This window comes from Sceloporus occidentalis, unplaced genomic scaffold (assembly GCF_023333645.1).
Source record: "Sceloporus occidentalis isolate IW3139 unplaced genomic scaffold, rSceOcc1.0.p SCAF_68, whole genome shotgun sequence".
NCBI lineage: Eukaryota > Metazoa > Chordata > Lepidosauria > Squamata > Phrynosomatidae > Sceloporus > Sceloporus occidentalis.
The window spans coordinates 2,527,220-2,548,849 of NW_028317048.1; the positions used below are offsets into that span (position 1 = coordinate 2,527,220).

General features: G+C 37.6%; 1 protein-coding gene across 1 annotated transcript; it reads right to left on the minus strand.

Annotated features, from left to right (window-relative positions):
- Positions 1-18,420: 18,420 nt before the first annotated feature.
- LOC149286503 (putative potassium channel regulatory protein) lies at positions 18,421-20,613 on the minus strand. The gene is made up of 2 exons (XM_089493871.1): positions 20,033-20,613; positions 18,421-18,676 (listed from the first exon to the last, which is right to left on the minus strand). The coding sequence occupies exons 1-2, from the start codon at positions 20,611-20,613 to the stop codon at positions 18,421-18,423; spliced, it is 837 nt and encodes a 278-aa protein (XP_089349997.1).
- Between the last annotated feature and the right edge of the window lie 1,017 nt (positions 20,614-21,630).

The window sequence follows — 21,630 nt, forward strand, 5'->3', positions numbered from 1 at the left end:
ATGACTTAATATGTAATCAAATGAAAAGGTTTTAATTCCGAAATATTTTTATATGGCTAACTTTTTTGCTATGTTTGCAAAAAGGTTTTTTTTTCAGTATATTTTCATTGAGAATTCTCATTTTAATGCTATTGTGCGCTTTTATCTCTGTTAATGTGTATAATAATTTACACCTTTTGTAAAGGGTATACAGTTGGGTAAATTCCCTTGTGATAATGCCACGGTTTGTGGTATCGTTTTGATGTAGCTGCGCATGGTTTGTAATGTAGGTTGTGTGATGAAAGTGTTGGTTTCATTGATATGTAACTTGTGATATGTTTAGTGTAATGACCATCAACCAACTGCCAAACAACTTTGCATGTCTTTTAAATTTATGTATGTATTTTTAGAAACAATATTTGTCCCGTTACTAGGAACTGCACCCCGTTTATTACCACAAGTTGTGAAATGTATAATTTTTTTTTTACGTTTTATTTGTTTGTAATCCCCGGTATTATATAATACATACGTAAACAGTTGCTCTTGCAGGATACATTTTTCCCTCTCTCTCCATGTGTGCTGTTTTGATAAGCAGTAAGTGAAGTAAAAGGAAGAAGCGATAGGCCTGGTAATATTTTTGAACACACAGGGCCTATGTAGTCTGTCGCAGGTTGGCCGTTGGCCACAGACTGTCATGAGCCTTTCCGTGGCACAAAAAGATACCATCCAGCGGCTAGCAAACGTTAATTGCAGATTGCTATTACCACCCCTCCCTCTGGGCGGTTTATCATATGCTGCAACTCTTCAGATCGTAATTTCCAAGCAGATTAAATATTATATTCTAGTCTGATATTGAAATGCCACGGATTGTTCCGAGCGTCTGTGTCGGTGTATAGAAGTGATGTGTGAAAAGCCCTAAACTGGAGGCTGTCGGGTTACAGGTTGTTCTGTGGGCTGCTGGATATGATGTGGGATTAGTGTGTATTGTGTGCCGATATATATTCCAAGTGGTGGTAATTCTGCTGGCACGTCTCTGCAGTGTTTTTTTAGTGTTTGTTTTCTCATGATACTCTAGTGATTGCAGGTTTGTGTAACATGTTTGCCCGGACTGGGTTAGGGACAGCAGCTTTTATAATTTTTGGGTGTGGTTAAAAGCGAATCTTTTCATATCTGTTTCAGTTTGTAGGCCATTTATATAATTTTATTTTTTATTTATATGCATCTCACATAAATATGGTTCACAGGACACTGAAAGTATTATACCATGTCAGCCTATTATGTCTATTTTAAAAATCAATTTAGAGACTGCTGTAAAAAAAAAAAAAAAGTGATACCACCCCCTCAAATAAACAAAACGTGTCCAATGCATAATCATACTGCTATAAAAGATTACCATGTATTTACATATCATTCAACTTGTTTGAATATGTGTATTTTTATATATGTAATATGTGTATTTCTGTTTTCAGTCACATCCTAACATAAATAAAAAGTGACTTTTGTGCAGGAAAGTTCTGTGAATTTCATCTAAAGTGGGAGGATTTAAGCTATTGCAATCAAATATAATATAATTACATTATACTGTTTTGAGCAGTTGATAATATTTTGAAGGTATTAAACATAAATACTGTCAGGTCCCAGGAGTTTTACATTACTATTTTCTTTAACTAATAAAAATTATAGCTGTACATAACTAACCATACAAACACAATAATATCGGTAAAAATAAAACCGTATACAACTATGGCCAAAACCCCTGTGAGATCCTAATCCAATGTTTCATCCGTTTACTGGTGATTATAGACAATTTTATATATAATTGCCTGGATATTGCTGTTTAGGTTAAGTTGCCCCTGGTTTTGTCTAGTGCCGCATATTATCCTCCTCTAGCAATAATATAATTGGATGCTGCTCGTGTATCTTTAGTGTTAGCAATGTGGGGTAATATGTGCATTAGAATTCATATTTTCTTTCCTCTCTACTTTGAGACTTTTTTTTATTTTTATTTTTTTAACATCAAACTATATATAGGTGTAAATAACATTTGTTGAGCTCTGTATAATGGGTACACAGGGCATAACAATTTTGCCTTAGAAACTAGGGAAGTTTTATGTGCATATAGACATAAAAAAAATATGGGCTTTTATTTAGGTTTACTTAAAATGCTTGTAATCCTTACCGTTGGGTTGTATGTATAAAATATTTTGTTACTTTTTCTACATGTGAAGAAGCTGTTGGATCAGACAGGTTAACATTTTGAGTCCCCGGACACATTTATGGTCCCCATTCTTATGCTATTGAAAGGGTTAACTTGAGCTTGAAGTGAAAATTTCCTTGCAGTTGACCTTACCTTCTGAGAAGGTGTAACTGCAGTGTAATATAGAGAGCATTTTGCATCTTTTCTTTTTCCCGTTACAGTATACCAGAGGTCAATGTGGTTAATATTTGCCCCATTCGGCACTTCAGCTAAAATCATTGCCTCTTGTGTGTTTTTCCGTTTGCTTTCAGTTTTTGCTCTTTTCTACTAATCTTCCAGGCAGTTTCTACTATGAATGATTATCAAACAATGCAAATTGGTGCTTGTCAATAACGTTATCTCTAATTATCAGAGACTATAATTAAATATGCACATTTAATCCACTATGCCCTGCATATGGCATGTGTGAATTTAATTTTAGTACTTTTTTTACTGTAGGAGTTACATTCTTAAAGCACAAACTGTAACACACACAAGGATGGCTCAGGAATTATATATTTTTTTTCTCTCCAAAACTTCTGACTTCATATTGATCCCTAACAAAATAGATATGTGAATAACTGCATTAAAAAACTAGTTAATATAATTATCTGGCATCTAAATTACATAGTATGAATATTATACATATAAATTACTTAGTGGTAGAAATTATACATTATTTTTTTAGGTAAGTAAGAGTATTGTTTTGATACAGAATGGCATCCAACGCCATAATATAGAGCTTTTTATTTTTAACACCATATGACTAGAAGGTCCGGTGTCTCTTCCTGTAAAGACGAAACAAGGGGTCAGCCTGCTGACCTACACCCATGTTTGCGCATCAACCTTGAATCCTGGTCTGGGAAATCTGTTGAGTGTCATCATGCTATAATACATGGCATTTTTATTGCAGGTTTTGACCTTTCAATATCTAAAGCAGGTTTGGGGGGGGGGGGGGGGAGCTTACTGCTGTGGTTAAACCGGCTCTGGTGGTTCACAGCACAGACTGCTTGCACACACTGGCAGCACCTTTTAGTTTTGCTAAGATGGACCTAATGACTTAGTTTAAACAATTTGATCAAGGGTAATACAATTTTGTGAACTTACGGTTATTTAAAAGCAGTTTTTGTTTGTTTTTTTAGTGATATCAAGAAAAAAATACGAAGCAAAAAGGATTCCGTTTTGAGGGCTTCTGACACATTATTAACCTGTGAGTTGCTGTTTTACTTAATGCATGTGTACTAAACAAGGTACCAGACTGGTAATTTCAATGGATATCATCTTCCAAAAGTGGAGGGTTGTTTTTTTTATTTTTGTTTGGTTTCTAAAAAAAAAAAAAGTCACGAAATCATTTTTTTAACTAGTTAGTTGCATTTTATTTTGTAGGCCTACATGCAGTGATTTAGTAAATCAAGGGTTTTGGTGTTTTTTTTTTGTTTTTTACATTTATTGCCAATTTTATTACCAAATAAGGTAGTTTTTGTATCTTTTTTTTTTCTTTAGTCAATTCAGAGATTCATTGGTTCTGGTTTAGTATCACATGTATAGTTATACATTAGAACTAATCTATAGAAATATATAGATTTGTTTATACATCATACATTTTTATTTTTTATGAGTTCAAAATTAATCAGCATTAGCTAGAAATAAATGTGTGCAAATTACTGATCCTCTCATTTCCTAGAGATGAGGTTTTCTACCTTCACCTAAGTTGGCTTAAAAAAAAAAAAATTTTATGTAATTTAATCAAACCTCTAGACGTTTTTTTATTCAAAACCATTCTTTGTTTTAATACTTTTTTTGCTCATTACAAAAACTAAGCTTCTCTTTACATTCCAAATTGCATTTAGCTCTTGTATCTTGTCAGGTAGCTGCATTTCCAAAACATTCACAATCCTCTTTTCCCTTTAGTTGAAACCAAACAATTTCTTGCAGTCGCAATTTCTGCTTATTATACTCCCTGCCATTATTAACAGATAAGTGCCACATACACAGTACTTTGCTGGACATGTTCTTGCTTCCTTTCGTAAAACGAACCGGGACCCTGTATAATAGTCAGCTTTTGTGTGTGTGTGTGTGATATATAGATTTACACTCTTTTATCATATAATGGTATGCACTTTGCAATGTGTGGTGTGTGTGTGTGTGTGTATATTTGTGTGCTTGTATATAGAGAGAATAATGCACCTCAAAACTGGGTGCCTCTTGTGGAAGGTGTGATATCTGGTTTGTAGAGGTGAAGAAATAATGCTGAAAAAATTTTTATCTGCAGCTAATTGACAAATGTTTGTTTGCTTCTGGGTACAAATGTGTAACTATAAGCCAGAACTTAATTTTCTTGTCTCATTCGTACCCCCAGCAGTATTTTACTTGTTCCAAATGTGGAATGAGGTGATCCCAGCTTTAATGTAAGCTTAGTCCAGCAAATACATTAACAAACAGAAAAAAAAAACATACACAGCACCAAGGTTATTAATTTATTTGGAAGCTGCTACAACTGGACCCTCCCCATGTATTGTGTGTGCGTGTGTGTGTGTGTGTGTGTGTGTACACCTGTATTATGCTGCTTATTGTACAGCGGTACACACTGCCTGACAGCACTAATTGTACTTGCATATTCATTCTGGAACTTTGTAATGTTTGATCTTGTCCATCACAATATTCAATTTTTTTTGTAAATTTTATGTTTTTTGTTTTACTTCACCAAACACACAATCGTTCCCAGTTTTGGACACCCCACTTTTCTCTCCAGTTCAGCTGCCTCCAAATACAGACCTTCCCTGGTATTTACTGCAGGTCGGCATAAATATACAGCATAACATACTATTACAGATACAATTCTAGGAATGTACCTGCCAGGGATATTGCCGTATAAATATTGTATATACACTGACCTATTTACAAATATCTTACATTTGTTTTAAAACAAGCGATTCATGCTTTTCTTTCTCTCAAATCAGCATAGTCTTAATTTCCTACGACACTATTACGTGTGCATCGAATTTCCTTCAAATGCCTGCATTCTGCATATGCCAAGAAAAATGGCAAATCCCTTGTTTTAGTGTAAACAATTGAGCCTAATACGCATCAATAAACATAACATTTTCTAAACAAGTAGAATTATTCCTTTGCAATGTTTAAAAATGTGGCACCATGGAACGTCCTCAACATGTTCCCTGAGCTCTGTATTAATAAAAATATTTATCGTACTGCGTCAGCTTAATTATAAAGTTTCTCACCTGTACAGATGAATCGGTGAATCAACCTGAAGTAATGCACAAGACCTTTGTGTTGAGTTCCAACAACAGATCGTTATGCGACGTTGTTATAATTCTGTGGAATTGGGTATGATAAATCAGAATTTTTTTTTAACAGCAGAGCCCGGTGAAGTATGAGCTTTGTACATTAACAGTGTCGCCTAAATACCCTTTTTAAAGTCTGGCCTGTCTTTGGCATTAGTAAAAGGAATGGTCCATAGAAATTCTTGTTTGGGGTCAAGGTTTGGTGGAATGCATTGATCTGGGAAAAAGATATCACAGGAGGTCACAAAACGACTCGGTTTGTGTGGATATAGATTGATAAAATGCATGTAAAAAATCGTGTGGCTTTCTACTCATTTTTTAAAAAATATTTGGAAGACCTGCACGCCAGTAATATCATTCACCATCGTTACATACCCTGTAACGGTAATAATCAGAGCGTAGCCACAAAACACAGATCCAGTGTCAGGACTTGATAAAGCTATCAATACCTTTCTGCTGTTTTTTTTTTTTTGTTTTGTTTTTTTTTCCCCCTCTTCTGTCTATAATTACCATTATAGGCTATATAGGTACTATACTTTTTGTATGAATAAATGAAATATTCTCTGGTACTGTCTGTTGTGCGGCTCTTCTATTCTTTTAGGTGCATTGGACTGTATGTAACGCCAGCCTTTTGGGTCTCTGCACTCAATACCTTGTTAATTTTTTTATTTATTTATTTAGGGCACACAAAAATGAAAATATTTACACTTTCAAGATGTAATAACAATAGAAACTGACTCAGATGGTGTTCTCCATGTTAATTTCACCCTAGCATGTTACTTATATGAACTTTTGACTGATGGATCAGTCACTTTATTTTTTGCTTTTTATTTTTTTTTTTCTTCCTGTAAACACACAGTTGTTTCAATGGCACCATTTTATCAGGGCCTGCTTTTGTGTCATATACTGAAGTGTCTACAGAAAAATATGATATATTACACACACTATATTTCTGGGAAGGGATTGGCTGATTCTAGTGTTGCTTTTAGCTACAAAAGTGTTAATTGGGACGAACAGCCCTGTTAATGGACCAGATAAAACTGAAACAGAAAATAACTGGACCCCCACTTTAAGATTTGCTGGCTCTTCATTTCAGTTATGCTAATTTAAATTTGCAGCTACATGCCTACTTTATAAAAATATTGTTTTTAAAGCTTTAATAGTTTGACATCACCAAAGGTGTATTAAAATGACATTGTGTCTGTTTCTTTTGTGCGGTGGGAGGACGTTCTCCTTTTCTTACTTCCTACAGTTTATCACAACAGCCTGTTAGTCAGGAAATGCTCTTAAATGGAGAAAATTATCCCCCCCACCACCACCAAGGCTTTCTTAAGAATATATAGTATGTCGTTTCACAGTCCCCCGTGTATATGCAGCTTACATGATAAAGGAACAGTAACTCCTAATTTTGCAATTGGTTTTGGTCTCTATGTAAAATCTGCCTTTTGAGAGACTGATGCAGGTTTATTCAACCCGCCTAAAACAGAGGGGCAAATCTCCCCCAGAGAAGGCGCTTGCATATCAGAGTATGATGTTACCTTTTTTAATTTTTTATTAGCATTTCCATGATTTGTTTGTTTATTGTACACCAAAATGGCCATGTACCTGGCACTTGCCCCTCAAACTAACTTAATTTAATACATAGAGGAGACACATTTTTGAGATTAAAGCTTTGTGATGATTCTCTCCCCCCTATTTATAGATCCTATGTACTCAGGGCTCAATGTGACGTGTACGTGTACATATGTAGCTTTACTACTTTATCCATAAAACGTTTTTCTTTGGATCAGTAAACCTTATTTTCCCAGTTGTATTGTGTGCTCATTACCTGCTGGGCTTTGCTTCTATGAAGTGATAAATGTATTTCTTGTATACATTGGAAGTACCAGACATAGCTTTTCTCAGTTTCTCGCTAGAGATGTGAAGATCTCTGATTTGCTTTTACAGATCCCTCACTTTCTGTCATTCTCCCTCTGAATAATAATTATAAACTAGCAATATCTTCTATACCCCTATGGCTTAACGTGCATTAATGTCGCGTTTTTATACGGTCAATTTTAATGTTGCCAGTTTTTACACTCCCTTGATGTGATATTGAATCTGCTACTCAATAAATGTACCGGTTGTGTGCCAGAATTCAACATGGCAGCTTCTGTGTCATAAAATGCAATTAAATGTAAGGTTTGTGTAGCCGCGAAGTAACGGAGCCCATGGTCACAATTTATGCATATCAAACATTGAAAAGACGAGGCTTTAAGTCATTGTTACGTTCCGGGTGAGCTACAGTGGATCGTTCGGACAGCATGTGGGTGTACGGAGTATTCCTGATGTTAGTCATCTGTTCGCTGCTGGGGGTTGAAGATCTGCCTTGTCCGGTGTGTGTGTAATTAGTTACGCAGATACTCAACATAGTACAGTCTGTCTTATTTATTTTTCCCAATTATTAGTTTTTAAGAAATTTTATTTCATCAAGAAATCTGCATCCAACAAATCACCTGCTACATTTGTTTGATTTTATATTGAAGGGGAGAGGATTTCGTTTATATGAACTTCCCTCGCATTGCATTTCAGCTTTTTGATGCAGTGTCTGATGTGCATTGGAGTGATTGGTAATAAACATTCGAGGCAGGGTTTGACTGAAGCGCAATATCCCAGATCAGCCCCTGTTTACAAACCATACCACTCAGTGTTCTGAGATCTGTGGGGTCTTAACGCTGTATCTATGTGTGATGAGATCTCCAGTAAATAAAATTGTCTTAACGCTATACTGAAGCTCTGTGATGTCATTTTGAACACTTTGCTTCGTTTCTCATTTGCGTGTGGGTGACAGACATGTGACCCGTGTAGAAATCTTGTTTCTTGTCCTAAAGCGCTCATGAGGGTGTATGTCTCGGGGAAAGATTTTCTCACCTTACAGGGATGACTGGCCACCTGAGAGAGGGGACTGCTATGTCATGGGTTTAAATAACGCCAGTAGCATGGGGGTGTTATACAGTTCGGTGCCTATATGATTATAGTGTAAATAATTTAGTAAGAACGCCTCTTACTGTTAAGCGCATTGTATGGAAATTCTATAGCATCTAAATACCAGGATATAATCCTAGCACTTTTGACTTAAAAAAAAAAAAAAAAAAAAAAAATTCAGTTTGTTTACTTGACTTTGTTTTGAGGCATAAATCGGTTCATTACTTGTAATTGCTCAATACCCTTTCCTACAAGTCCTTGTGCATCTGATTTCTATAGCATTTCTTTATTTACAGCAAAAAGGCTCAATGAAGCTGAATATTTGCACCTGAAAATTGCCTCCCCTGTTGGATCTGGAAAGTAAGAAACTTATCTCCTGAAATAACTGAGGTTTTTGGTTTAAGAATTTGCAAGGCTGGTGCAGCCCCAAATTAAGCTACCCAGTTAGTATATGTAACTGCACCTATCCCTGTAAATTAACTTTTTGTTGTCTCGGCCTATATTATATAGTTTAGGTGCTATTTAGCACTCACTGGGTTAAAAGAAGAAAAACTTCAGAAACTTAAGGTGACTTTTATGCTAGAATCATTTTCTAGTCCAAATCTTAATCAGTCCTTGGTCTTGGGCATATGGCCGCTCTGAGGCGCTCTCGTATATACGGTATGTGTTACTGTAATAACCGCTGCTTCTTATGCTGTCAGGCTGTTCTCATCTACTCATCTACCACCCTCTAAGTAAAACCTCCTTACATTACATCTAAGCCTCTGACTGTCGCTGTCACTTTTGCAATATTGCTTTTACCATTCGCTATTAATGTATATAATTACACTACATTTATAGATTGCCAACAGAATTAATCAAAAATATTACAATTTAACAATACTGAAACTGACGATATACAAAATCAGAAGAATCCATAAAATGCTCAAGGTACTAGTACAGAAGGAAACATTTGTTTTATTTTTTATTTATTTTTTTACTGTATTTTAGACAGTTGATGGGGAGTGAGTGGATGGGGGAGAAAGGATAGCTTTAAGGATGCTGGTGTTTTTTTTGTTAGAATAAATAGGGGAAGAGTGGCAGCTCTAGGTATGAAATCCCAGTAAAGGTAAGACAAATTGGGGGACAAATAGTGTTGAAAAGAATAGAATTATAGGGGGGAACAGTAGGGGTCAGCAGTTGAAATTTTATTCTTGTCTGTTTGGGGGCCAGTAGAGTAGCAAATGATTGATGGAATAAGAAAATTACTCTGGGGGAGATGGAGCACCCTTTGCTATTTTATATAATATATATTATACATTGTGTGTTGAAAGCCTGCCTTGATGTAGTTTTCATAGTAGCCATGATAGATTTTCCTTTCCTGATCTCATATGTTATGTTATTAGTTTAGACATTTTATATATTCTGCAGTAGAATAAATGTAGGGGACTAGGACTGTCACACGGAAGGGGTTAAGCATCTGCTACATTTTTTTTATTTATTTTTTTTTTATTTTGCACCAAACATTCCACGCTGGTGTACAAGCGCACACTGACGGACAGGATTCACAGGGGAAGGCAGTCAAGAATCATCGTGCATTACACTATATATATATATATATATATATATATATATATATATATATATATATATATATATATATATATATATATATATATATATTTATTAGTATGTATGCTTGGTTTATGTACATAAAGGGCTTTCTTGATACATATATTGTCTGAACCATGTCTTGTAGCACGCTATATAATGTGCCAAATAAATGTCCCATATGCCAAAACCAAATAATAAAAAACAAACTAGTTATGTCACAAATGACTAATTATAACTAAAATATACTAAATTATACTAAAATCTAGTGAATGCTTGTTTCCAGTAGTAATGCTATCCTTTCTGACCTTATCCCAAACAACATCAACTTAATTTGGTTCACAATTTTTTTTTTCTCTTATGTATTCTCACTTGTCAATGTACTAACTTCCAAACTGCTAATTTTCCAAATTGTTTCCAGAATGTTGGGTGCCAGAATGCCGTTTGCGTATTACTGGGACAGTCCTGAAAGGTAATGCATTGTACACGGAGGCAACTGTTCGGCATTTGTACAGCATTGCATAGGGCAGTATTAACTTTAACAGTACTGCTAATGGCTGTCACAAATTACAAATGTGCCCCTTTTGGGCAGATTTGTAAAGATTTTATTTATTACATAAAGGGTTTTTTTTTTCTTCCATAAATATACCATACCCATAATGAGCTTCTGACTCGGATAGCATCGAGGGCTCTAAAGCAACTTTCACCGAATTATGTTGCACTGAATATTCTAGAAGTGCCCAAATAATTTCAGATAATTGTCAGGGTGTGTACGCCGAGTCGTTTCTTTTCCTTTATCCGCATTGTGCTTTTATGTACAGTAAGTGCCTTTTGATTATCATGTTATAAGATATCATCTGTTTATATGTTTATATGTAGATGGCCATGCAGTATATCTATGGTATAAAAAAAAAAAGTGATGAAACTGGGTCGGGAGGACACCCCAGAGAAAGTGATTCCAGGTGGTTTTAGCCGCGGTACCTATTAATATTATTATTTATTATTGTCATGCAACACAATAATGCTCCAGCAAAACTACTACCCTCAATCAAAATAATGCTTTTTCTTCTACGTTTTATGGGCTGTAACTGTGTTAAAATGTATGTAAATTTTCATGCACATACACCTGATGCTTTAAAACAGTCTATTGACACCTAGGGTTTTCTTGTTTGTTTAAAGAATACAATGAATATTCTAACGTTGGTATTTAGTTTTGTGATAAATGTGCAACTTATATTTCCAATTTCTTTTTTTCCTTTCAGGGTCCTTCCGATCGACGCGCAGACTTCCTTGCCTTGGAGTACAGTAGCAGCACATAATGGTTTGTGAGTTACACAGAGGTGCAGGCCATATTGTGCTGCCGCCAAAACACAAGGACTTTCGACCATCAAGACAAGCTGCCACGGATTTGTGTGATTTCTTGTCAGCTGTGCTTTAGCAGCACGTAAATATTGGAGTTAACCATTTCGCATCCTTCCAATATTAACAGTGCTGCTAGAATAAAGCTGGCCGGTCTCCAACGTCTTGTCAAACTCGTTCAGCAGAACGGACTTCTGTGAGTAGCCGCTAGCTTGTTTCTTTGTGTACCGTGTTAGTGGCTTCCTTGGTAAACACTCTTTACATTATATATGTATGCATTGTGAAATTTGGTGTGAGACAAGGGTTATTTGGTATTTATAATCGGCACAGTCATTTTAAGTATCTGATGTTCTGACTTGTTCCATACCATTCTGTCTATGACTGATTAATAATAAAGTGCTGTAAATGCAGTCCTGATCTTTAAGCGTATGACTCAGTAGCATGAATCAAGCAGGTTTATATAGATCTATATAAAAAGATGTGAATAAGCTTCTATTTTGGCATTTAGCAAGGCTGTGCAGCTGTGAGATTCCGAACCACTTGTCTTATGGGGGTGGAAGGCAGAAGGATGGCGTTGCTTCTGTTCACAATCACGCTGCTTCACATGTAACTGTGACCTAGGACTCCAAAGACACGTGATTCTCCTGTGCATCAGTGGTTAACGTTTTGTGGAGGATAACTTCCTAAACTCGCTCAATTCAAGCATGCTGCTGCCATGCATTTTCCTACTGAATGAAGCCAGCATCATGAAACGTAGCAGTCTGCGGAAATACATTTCACCTCTGCAAACTCAATCAACTTTGTGGCTTGATGGATAGGCCAACAAATCCTTGAATGCTGACATCACCAAAATTACTTTGTTTGGAAGACATTTCTGGTTTTCTACATCTGAGCTAGTACATAGGTATATTTATAAACTAAAAATAAGGGTTTGCGGGGTAAAGGAAATCGGCGTGACCAAAACAGGCAAATTAGAAATGCAAACGTTATTAAATTGGCATTTGACCTGCAGTTTTAAACGGCCAAGTGCACGGTATGGGAGTTTAGAATATCCATTTTAGTGACTTTGTGAAGTACACAGAAATGGAGGTTCTTCACTGCAACTTGGCTAGAATTTTGCAGGTGGGTCCCTCCTGACACTGGCGTGCTATGATCCGGGGGTTTATTGCGAGCCTAGCAATTCTAACTAAATATGATGTTTAAATATACAAATATAGTGTTGTACCGTTGAATCACTAGCTAACAGCTGGTAATAAGAGAGAATCTATTCTCCTGAGTTTCTTGCCCCAAGTCAAACATTAATGTGTCTTGTAGGTTTCAGTTAATTTCTTTTGTTGGATATAAATGTCCTAACTTTTTTCCCTCAAAATTTAGAGGGTAGCGGGTTAAATTTAGTTAAGCGTCAAAAATACAGCTGATGTTAATTTGTACATTTACAATGACATCAGTTTTAAAGCTCATTGTATCAGGTTGTTGTAAAGGATTTGTTCCGCTGCTTGTGTGATAAAAGGATAGATATGCTCTGTCTAGGAAATGATACCTTTCTAAAAAGTTTGCATTTGGTGACCCTAAAGAAGTGTAATCCAGCATTTTCACGATTTACCCAGCTCCAAACTTTTTTTTGGAAATCTAAATGGCTTTAAAGCCTGTCTGTTCACCTGGCTTTCTGTAGCCAATAGGCAAGTTAACCGCGTTTGGACCGTGTCTCTGTGAAACCGTAATGTCCCTCTTTCTCAATGTACCCACACAAACTACGGTATATATATTTTCAGTGCAAGTAGGACTTCCTTTTGAAATCCTATTTATAAATGTAATGGCGAAAAATGAAAGGCAAACTAATTCGCACTTTTAAAAACTTTATATGTATCTAAGTTGTATGCAGCTAGAGCCAATGCGGGAAAAATATTCAAATATATTTGAAAAATACCCTTACGGGTTATATGTGCCCTCTAAGATCTTTTCCTTTTCTTTACTGTTTTACATGGCTAGAACTCAATTGCACAATTTGTGTCATTTGGGTACCAAATTTGGAATCTGACGACATTTTGTTTTAATTACGACAGAACTAATCTTGCCGCTATTTTAAAAGTTATATTGTATTTTATTTTACATAGTTATACCTAAACATCTAAAAATGAAAGCAATATATCTAAAGGGGGGTACAGCTTACACAGACACAATGAAAACAAAATTACATTAGAAATAGAAGCTACTCATGACCTCAAAAAACATAATTACCAGGAATACACTGTCTGGCCCCAGGGGGCTCTGTGGCCAGGGCCGGCCTTAGGGGTGTGCGGCCGCACAGGGCGCCATGGCAGCAAGGGCGCCTGCCCGGGACTTAAATTAGAACTTTTTTTTTTTAGTTTTTTACTTTATTTAACACCCTCCATGTTAAATAAAGTTTAAAAACAAAGAACGATGCTTTCATTTAAGGCCCGGGCAGGGCGACCTTAAAGCACGAGCCGGGCAACAGGACTTGGCTATCATTTGATGTTGGTACGTAGAACGTTTCCATTAAAGGCTCATGAAACATAGGCAACATTAAGCCCCTCGCGAGGTGTCTATCCTGTTAAGAGTAGGCCTGCCTTGAAAGCTAGTACGACGGCATAGAAGGAAGGCCCTCGAAAGAGGCCAACAAACACAATTAAGGCTGTATCCGCAGAAAGCACAGCTCAACGCGTCGCTACGAGAAGTAACCACTCAGTTGCTCGTGAAGTTTTCAGCAACCGCTCGTCGCCCTCCGTGACACTCTCCGTGACTCTGTCGCGGTGCCGGCATTTCATGTTGAGCGGCGGAATATGACATCATATTCCGGCGCTCAACATGAAATGCCAGCAGAGCGGGAAGACGGCAATAAGGTAAGTGAGGATAATGAGAAGTAGGGAGAGGGAGTAGATAGTGAGGAGCGGGCGCCAGAGGAGTAGTCCACACAGGGCGCCAGAACACTTAAGGCCGGCTCTGTCTGTGGCAATCTTGACCCAGGACATCTGCACGAGTTCTGGTTCTTTTTTTTTTGTCACACTGTTTCATTCCAGTCAAATGAGCAACCCATTACTGAAATGACGAGCTCTGGTTACTTGTACCCTCTATATATACTAATGGGGTATATCTATACCTGTCTAATTCAATGGGATAACACTTGGCCGTATGGGAAGTGATTATTGATGGAAATGGCCCCTACTGACCATAAGGTAGGCTTTTGTAATGATCCATTCACCATGTACAAGCTTTATTAGGATATCAATCATCTTAAAAAAAATACATTACATATAACATGCCATTCATGATTTAATCTATGAATGCCATTATACAGGTTCTGCCATTAATGCTGTACTGTCAACGCTCTCTATACTCTGCTACAAGCTCACTGTAGTTAATACACTGCAGCTAGAGAAATGAAGACTTACCAAAGTGTAATTTCCTATATATATATATATATATATATGTGTGTGTGTATATATATATATATATATATATATATATATATGTGTGTTTGTCCACTATATATAGTAAATAAAATGAAACTCTCCACTAGCATGCAGGAACAGCTCCTTCCTTTGCCGCAGAAGCTCACGTGCCCGTTATAATGCATAGTAAAGTGAGTGGAAACTGCTGCTTGCTCCCACTTTATTGAATAAGCCTATTTGGTGTGAAAGAGGAGGAAGGGTCATTGAGTTTAGCCCTAGTCTGTTCTGAAATAAGTACATAATATAATTTCATTTTTGTAATGGTCATTTGTAAGCAACAGTATTTGTTTTTGTATAATTTGTGATTACCTGAGGGGTTTAATTTTAATTGTTAGCAGCAGGTTTGTGTTTTTGTGAAATGTGACAAAATGACATGGACATTTTCACTGAGAAAAAAAAAAATGGTTTATCTCAGGTGATGAAAACTAAACACAAGATATGGCCCTTAGGAGGTGGCTTAATTTAAATGATTTTTAAAAAAGTGTCTACAGTCTAATAAAAGGCGTAAATACTAATGACTACATACTTAAGACAGCATAATGTTTTCATGGCCAGATTCCTGTTAATATTGTAATTATGCTTATCTTATTTTACCCTTATCAGAAAGGCAATAAAGATAACGAGGCAGTTATGATCACATGAACCAACACAAAGTAGCGATATTAAGTAATTGACAAATTTCTCGGGTCACCGTGTCCCAACCAGCTGAAGGGTGTTCTCTGGTCCCTTCATTCTCATACAATGTATGACGCTAATAATACAGCGCCACAATCCTAATGTACTGTAATGTACAGTCTCCTTAATACGGCTCTGTCACAATCGCCCTTATAAATTTCTTAAATGTATAACCTTTACTTTTTGTTCCGCGCCAGGTCCAATCTGGGCATTGGTGTACTGGTGAGCGGCACTGGTTCAATCTTCTCGCCCATTACCAAGCACTACAACTCTGGATTTAATTAAAAATAGTAAAGATAGTAGATTGAAGCTTGAAAAGTTAATTTTATGGAGGCCGAGATTGGCATCTTGTGTTAAGGCCAACATTATCTGATCGATTTCTTCTACTGTAGTTTTTCCTTTCTCCTCTCTCAGCCTTATAGAGGCTGCCTGAAGCAATCCGCAATCTAAAGGGGGTCGCTGATTAATTACCACATACATGTTTCTGATAGCCCTGCCTCTTCTCTCTATCACTTGTCATAAAGGTTTAAACCCTTCTCCTCCACCCAGATGCTTGAAGCAGTCTATTGTAGGATGCCATACTGTAGGCCAGGCTTCCTCAGCTGGCCACAATTTCATGCAGTGGTATTGCTACAGGGCCCCCAATAAATTACTGTGCTCCCCCCCCCCATTAAAATATGGGGGGGGGGGCTGAATCTCGGACTACACCTGTTTGAACAATTTTGGGCTGGCTTAAGGAGGCAGGATCGGAGTGGGGTCACATAAGACGTGTGTGCACAGATGTTTGTGTAAGTCATACTTAACTGTCCCAAATACTGCTTATGCACAGTGCATTACACTGCAGCGGCAGCATTGTGTTTATACCGCGTATGTCTGAGACACACACACACACACACCCACACACCCTAAATGCTGGTAAATGAGCTCCAGATGCCTGGTATCTAGAGCTGTGATTCTGCCCAGGACCCGTACAGGTAAGTATGGGGTGTAAGTGTGTGTGCTTGTGTGCAGATGTGTGTGACGTGTGCAGGTGCATGCGTGTTACCAGAGGGAGAGGCCAAAAATAATGATGAATAAGAGGAGCAATGGGAGTAAGGAGAGTAGTAATGAGATGCGGGCAAAGAGTACAGAGATGGAGAGGAGAAAGGAAAAATGGCCTGAAAGAAAAGATGTTTTGAATTTGTTTGAATGTTAGAGCGAGTGAGTGCGCATGCGAGTGTAAGCCAGTGTCTTTACGTTTAAGGGCAAGTATGAATGTGTGTGCATTTCAGGGCAGGGATTTGTAATAGTAGCGTATATGTGTGTATTCTGGGGGTCTGTATATTACTGTTTTGGGCCTAAAAGATAGAATTATTAAAGACTGACAGGCGACCCCTGTGGGTGCATGTTATGTGCGTGCTAATGTCTGTGGCTGCAGTCTTGGATGTACGTACTATATATAGTTAAATGTGATGTCTAAAGCAGATAGACGAATATTCACAAAACCTCTGAGAAATATGGCTGTGTATAATTATATTTATGATTGCGACCCCCCCCCCCTTTCCAAAGATTGATTGCCACTAGGTTCATGCATTGCTTCCTGAAGTAGAGGAGAACTAATGCATGCGCATACCATAAGCTAGGAAAACTGAGCGGGAAGCTCATTAAGAGCACTGCAGCACAGCTTCTGGACACCTCAGAGATGTCCGCCCGTTTCCATTTTATTTTTTATACATTACTATTGCTGTTTTTTTTTTTCTTTTCAGTGGCAGAATATGGATTGTGTGGTTCATGCTTTCTGGCATAGTTTTTGTTTTTTATCTATTTTGGTTCTTACAGTGATAGATCCACTTTAATAATCGGGGCGAATAACCTTGCAGATCTAAAAAAAATATGCATTGCCTTAATAAAGATACTTAAATGTAAATATTACTTTCAGTGGTTCAGAAAGGGCCTCTCATTGCTTAAGCGGTTAACTGCTTTTTGGTGTTTACTGTATTTTGGATCTCCGGTACACACACAATTTTTACACGTTACCACCTAAAAATATGTGGAATATAGAAATGCACAGGAAGGCTTCCAAAATGTGTGTATATTGACTCAAAGCTGGTCTGTTAATAATATTCAGATCCACACAGAAGCCATGAGCTATTTATATGCTCTCCTTTCTAGGGCTAAGGACTAGTTCAGGGGCATCACAGGCCTATGTGTCCCAAAATCTTGTATGTAGAAGCTTCTATTTCAAACGCTTGGCAGTGTCCTCTTCAGTCGTCTGGCTTTTTGACCAGTATGTCCAAAGTGTTTACTCGGTTCCATAAACTAGTAGAGACTTCTGAGGTCTTAAAAGGAAATTTATCCTATCCTATCCTTTTTTTTTTTTCTTTTTTTTTTTATTTATTTATTTTTTTTGTGGTGGCCCAGTGAAAGGTATCAAGTAAAGACTTAATTTTCCATTTGTCTTATGCAGCTATAGTTTTTAGCTATCTGGGGTGTGTGCATCTAGAAGTGAATCTGGTACTTGAAGGGAACTTGCGTAATGTTTTTGCTCAACTAGTTTCAGGAAAAGGGGAATGGCGGTCACTGCTTCTTATCTATTGCTTGTACTGGGGTTTTATTTGGCGACAAAAGTTATTATGATTTTTGTTCTAAATTAACTACTGAAACCAAAAAAAAATCACACAATGTATTGGTGAAATAGAAAAAAAAGACACAGGGTTGCCATTGGTAGAAGATGTAGCTGTGTATTGGTCCCTGAATAACAAGTCCCTTACTTTTATAAACACTGCTCAAAATCAGTAAATGAGATCCAGCCTGGTCCTCTTGAACTTTACATTTCTGTCTGTATTCTAAAGCTGGTGTCCATTCATTATCTCTTTTTGTTTGATTTGCTTGGTTTTACTTGGACAGATGTTGTTGTGTTTTCTTCTTTGGTACTTTCCTTAATCATAAGAACCTCTGGTCTTTTCTTCCTCTGGAACGTGTAGCATTCCACCTTTTCTTCGGATGCTACAGACCGTGTGCTTATTAGGAAGAATCCCTCCTTCAGTAAGATGTCAAGCAGCAGTCCAAGGACATTGGTTCCATTTAGCAGTTTCCTTTGATCAGGCTGTATGGACACATACCTATAGAGCAAGAAGATAATATATAATATAATACTGGGAATTCTGGTTTATAAACATGGTAAAGTAGCGCTTCATGCTACATAGCCTTCACCTCTACCTCTGAAAGGGACCAATTAAACTATCTTCCATATCAAGACTTTTTACCCGGCTGCCCCTGTCCTGTATCGATTTGTTCCTAGTCAAAACCTCAAACTGTAATTTTGGTGTTATAGCTGACCTGTCTCACTTTTCCTCTACACTTTACATTTTTCTACACAAAAGATGGTTAAGACTATAGAGGCACATATGCAAGTGAAAAGTGATTTAAAAAGCCTATAATTTGTATCCCGTACTGAAAGGTATCTTTTAAGGGGGAAGTCTCTTGGGAAAGACCCTTTTCTCCTTGAGCATGAAATACAGCGCTGTGTGCAGTAATGTAGGTTTGTATTGACAAAACAGGTTTTTCTCATTTTATTTCGATAAAAATCCTTTATCTGCAGAGCTGGAATATGTCGTTGTCAGGAATGTTTGGGTTAATTTCCCTTGCTCAAACACCACATTCAGCGTTTTTTATGGCAATGCTAATGAAGTCTGTTCCTCTTTAGACTTTATGTGGTGTCCTGCTGGGTGAGTTAACACTGAGCCATTCAGTTGTTTTCCCTCAGTTGGTATGATAAGGAGTCAGGGTGTTTGTGATGTTCTTTAAATGCATGCCCATAACTCACGCTCTCTGCGATTAACTTATTTCTTTCTTAAGTTGACAATTTTGGTTGATTAATTCAGACAGCCTTTATAAAGGTGGAGGGAGGTTCATCTGATATTGCTGACTCTCTACCTCAACAACACTAGAACTCTGCTACTGTAAGGTGAACCTTTCAAATGAAATATTCCTGAAGCACTTACTCTGATCAACAACCAAAATCATAATAATGGTTCTTTCTAATAGTCATACCTGAGGGCTACCCAGAACTTTCCCTCTTCTGGTAGAGTGGTTTTGTGGAAGGACTGGGTTAAGAGTCGGTATACCCTTATATATGCCCCTCTCTTAACCAGAGAAAGGTATATTAGCTGAATGAGCAGATATTTACTTTTTTTCTGCACTAGTTTATTTTACAGTAACGGTGGTGATATTAAAACATTTGCATTCAGGAACTGTATATCACATAAGATCACAGACAATCAGTGTGAGGAATGTTCAACTTTTTTCAAATTTTCGCAAAGTGTGCCCGCTGATTTGGAACGGTAGAGATGCTATGAGTGGTAGCGTTAATAGGAAAACATTGCAGGTTTCTAAATAAACAGGACTGTGCTGTTCATGAGTGAAGAATACAGTGATATAACACAGCATCATACAATCAGTAAAGTTACAGTATTTACCTGGCTCCAAAGTGGTCTCCAGTGGAGTAGTCTGTTCCACACTGGAAGACAAGGTCATGGTGTGAAGGTCTCTGAAGAGGAACCGGAGCCAGAGGTTTCTGTGAAGTAAAGGGGAAGTTCCATCCTTGACCTCCAATGGGCTGCTCTACATACATTAATATGCGGCCTGCCAACATCTCAATAGTGCTGCTGCATGAACAAAACAGGCGGAAAAAGGCATGGGATTCCTGCAGCAGAAAACGCACCTCCAAGATTTCCATTCTAGGGCGGTGGAAGGTCTCCTGACCCAGCATTTCGGCCAGGCTTGCCAGCTGGTAAAATTCTGCTTCTCTCTGCAGTCTCTCATAATCTGAGAATTTAGAAGGTAGGGACAGCTGAGATGTCCTCAAGTAATCCAGGATGTAACTGAATAAAGTGCCATCTCTGTCTACAAAATACTGACCATTTACAACCCTAAATTCCCGATCGCTGCCATCCAGCATGTGTGCTAGCCTGGACTCTGGAAATCTCATCAGGGTGGACGGAGATGTACTAAACTTCATACCTCCCACATTTAGAGTGATTATCTCCTGATTGCTCATTTTTTCTGCCTCTGGTCCAATAATAATTTGTGAGATCGCACGCTGGCATTAAGTGGTAGCAGTAGTAAAATGTACAATCTAGGGGCTTGTACACAATTCCTGCCTCTGCCAGGCAACTAACCACCAAACACTTGTCGGAGGAGTTGTGGTGTAGCTTCCCGTTGCTGGGAAACTTTCAGGGCTTGGTTTACACACAAAGCACTAATCACAACACATTAACCAATCTATTGAATGCTGGTAATGTGATTTTCCTGAAGCTACATAAATTCACAAAAAAATGGTAACTGTGTCCCCTTTTATGTGGGAGTCGGTTAATTGGTCTTTCATCTAAACAAACAGTATTTCACATTGTAACCCTGTGTGCTCATTCTGCCAGCTGTGTGCGCTCTAATACATAGACATTGGTCGAATGCAGTCACTTACTACTGCTTATAAAGCTTGTTTTCTCTCGTCTTTTCTACTTGCAGGACACAGTGACGTGAGGACCTATATTTGCTTTCATTCAAACTTTCACTAGGTCATGGTTAGGGGCACCTGCAATCCACTAAGAGATCCCTATGGTTCTACAAAGACCTCAGTCATCTTTATTGATACTGCACTGTTCTCCGATTAGAGCAGCACAAAGAAAGTTATAAAAAAAATAAACAAATTGAAACAAAAAGGTAATAGAAAAATGTAAAGTAAACCCATGTGTAACGGGTTCACCAAGAGAGCTGTCGTAACTCCCAGAGATCACCCACATGTATCCTGCTGTCCCCGGAATCACTTCCAGCACCACCCAGCATGCGCACCTTGGAACCCTGCTATGTGTACCCAATAAGTAGACACAACTACCTTGAACTGAGTCAATAGCAGGAATGAACAGTTTATTGTTGTAAAACATAGACTGATATAGCCACAGAACTTCATTAACATAAATTAACATTGATAAACAATAGACAACCCAACCTTTAATCCCCTTTAGCTACTAAATATCCCCCTGGTAGCCATCCTGTTAATGGGATTCGTTTAACAATG

What these genes read in the sequence shown, in the direction of transcription:
- LOC149286503 (XM_089493871.1), bottom strand. Translation starts at nt 20,613, where the DNA reads ATGAGCAATCAGGAGATAATCACTCTAAATGTGGGAGGTATGAAGTTT. An exon ending in GGAGACCACTTTGGAGCCAG is followed by an intron (nt 18,677 to 20,032) that starts GTAAATACTGTA and finishes CTTGCTCTATAG; the next exon opens with GTATGTGTCCATACAGCCTG.